The sequence below is a fragment of the Pundamilia nyererei genome, unplaced genomic scaffold (genome assembly GCF_000239375.1).
Source record: "Pundamilia nyererei isolate P.nyererei 1_Seehausen unplaced genomic scaffold, PunNye1.0 scaffold00148, whole genome shotgun sequence".
Classification (NCBI taxonomy): Eukaryota; Metazoa; Chordata; class Actinopteri; order Cichliformes; family Cichlidae; genus Pundamilia; species Pundamilia nyererei.
Window position 1 is genome coordinate 1,236,478 of NW_005187549.1, and position 2,475 is coordinate 1,238,952.

The following is a 2,475-nucleotide window of genomic DNA, read 5'->3' on the forward strand; positions in this document are numbered from 1 at the left end:
CCCGCTTTCTCTATACCTAAATCTGCGAGCACCAAGTTACATCTGGAGCATGATAACTGTGTTATCTGTGTGTATTATGAACTGCCAGTGAACACTTTTTAACTAAAAACTTTTACAAACTTTAGACTTTAGATCAATGAATACCATACAGCTTGTTAGAACAAGAGGTGATTCTAGATCAACTGCAGGTGTGAATGTCTCTGTGTGTCAGACCTGTGACGGACCGGTTATCTGTCCAGGTGCAACCTGTCTCTCGCATTGTGACAGCAGTGTTTTAACTTGAACTACCACTGGAGCCTCAGGCTGGACTTCAGTGACCTGAATCAACTTCTGTTGTCATTGTCGACATTAGCAACATGCATCCACCAACCACAGCTCATAAGGCATTGACAGGGTGATGAGGTGTGTGAAAGTTGTGCAGTTGCGTTTAGCCAGTGGGTGAGCAGGTGACCACATAGCAAGGAGAGCAGCCGACCAGGCTTGAGTCCAATCCTCTCTGTGTCTCCCCACTTTCCTGCCTATCTCCACTGCCACTATCCAATAAAGGCAAATCTAAAACCCAAAGCTTTAGTGTCGGTGTTTCTTTTCACTTGCATTTGATCTGATGTGTTCCTATGTTTCTTCGGCTTTTTCATACAGGATTGATTGGATTCCTATTCATGTCCAATCTTCAGTCTAAATGAATCCTAATTAAAACTCCAAAATGAGATTTTACTGGGACCCAGTACTGGGTGTCCATGACCTCTACTCTGAGTCCAACAATGACTCCGCCATAAAAACAGCATCACACACAGGCAGCCAATCAGAGAGCCACGCGTGGTTTTCCAGTTAGTTAGAGAAGTCTACACCTGTGCTACTTTACTCAGTTACTTGTAGTGCACATACGATTTTCAGCCCAGTGCTGTGCTCTGATTAGTCACCCGCTGACAAATATCTGTGCTCACCTTTGATTGTCCTGTTCCACATCCTCCGGGTCACCTCATCTCCTCTGGGCCTCTGGACTGGTCCCAGTATTGGTCCCAGTCCCGGTCCTTGCAAATTCAGGGTCTCGTTCAGAGCATGAGCGTACAGTATCACCCCGTCGTAGAACCCTCCGGCAATCAGGTTGTACTGAGGGGACAAAGCATGTGATTGTTATAGATGAATATCAGTCTCTCACATATTTGAATAAAAATTTGAAATATCAGATTCAGTTAATCAATAAGGATTGTTATTTGTACCATAGAGTCTCTGATGGTGAAGTTGAACATCGCCTTTGCGTCTTTTTTCAGAGTTTTAACAAACTGAAGATATTCGGGATTCTGGGGCTGCAGATACGTCAGCACTTTCACACTCTGACGAAATCAATAACAAGCTAATCAATTGACCGGATCACTTTACATCAGTGAGCATCCTTTAAAATTTAACAATGAAAGAGCATCTTGTCTCACCCTGAAAGCGTTGCGAGCCGCATAGTCCTCCTGGTCTCCTCTGAACCAGGGCCTGATGGGAGCGCTCCCGTCCAGACCCTCAGCAAAAAGATCAATGAAGAAGAAGACATAGTCCTCCAGCTCCACCCCTTCCTTCCAGAATTGGACCATCAACGTCCTGAAGATGTCCCAGGAGCAGCACATGTACACAACTGAAGACAAAGAAGCAGCAATGTTATTCCATAAAGGAAAGGAACAGAGACAGCTGCCAACGCTTGATGGTAAATCTTTATTACACACACCATGTGTGCTTCATGGTGTGACCTGCGTGGAAGCCTGGATAACAAAAGCCCCATTCAAGCCCATCAACAAGACTTCTCAATTTCCATGACCAATACTTTTCATCAATGACCATTTTTCTGATGAAAAAAAATAAATGTAATGGCAACCACCAGTGCTACCCCTCAGTCTCATAGTACACACACCTGTGCTGTAAGTTTGATACTCCAGAAGAGTCCTTCTCGAGGGTTGGGAATCAAGAACTGGTTCTTGTAGGACACTGGTTCCCAGTAGTCCAATTCTTTGGAACTGTTAGTTTGCCTGCGTATCTGTTCTTGCACTCACACTACAATCAGCTGATTTCAGTTAAGGTGTCAGAGAGGGAAAATAGTGACGTAGTCACATTTATTTTTTTTGCACTAAAGGATGGAATAAATGGTAAAGTGGATCTCTGCATGCATGACAGAAACAACCGCATTATGCTGCTAACATAACATTGGTTCTTTGTAAGCATCTGCCCAGACAGCATGCTATTGCTAAGCCCGCCAACAACCCAGGGTGAATGCCAACCCCAGCAGCCAGACCCTTAACTTCAACATGTAAAAAAAAAAAAAAGATGAGCTGCAGCCTCCCTTTCTACCTGTTCACATTTCATGTTTTTGTGCTGGTTCGGTGTGAGATTGTAGCCTCTCAAGTTTATATTGTTAAATTGTGATTATGAGTGTTTCAGCTATTTTACAGAGTAATATGAAAGTAATGTAACGAGCAGTATAACAAATTACTTTCT

General features: G+C 43.6%; 1 protein-coding gene across 1 annotated transcript in view; it reads right to left on the reverse strand.

Annotated features, from left to right (window-relative positions):
- Window positions 1-2,475, reverse strand: part of npr1a (natriuretic peptide receptor 1a) — a 33,951-nt gene that overhangs the window by 21,467 nt on the left and 10,009 nt on the right. Inside the window, exons 3-5 of the mRNA XM_005744700.2 lie at window positions 1,431-1,621; window positions 1,221-1,334; window positions 945-1,110 (exon numbers count right to left, since the gene is read on the reverse strand). Coding sequence (XP_005744757.1) covers window positions 945-1,110; window positions 1,221-1,334; window positions 1,431-1,621 — 471 coding nt within the window. The remainder of the gene's footprint in view (window positions 1-944; window positions 1,111-1,220; window positions 1,335-1,430; window positions 1,622-2,475) is intronic.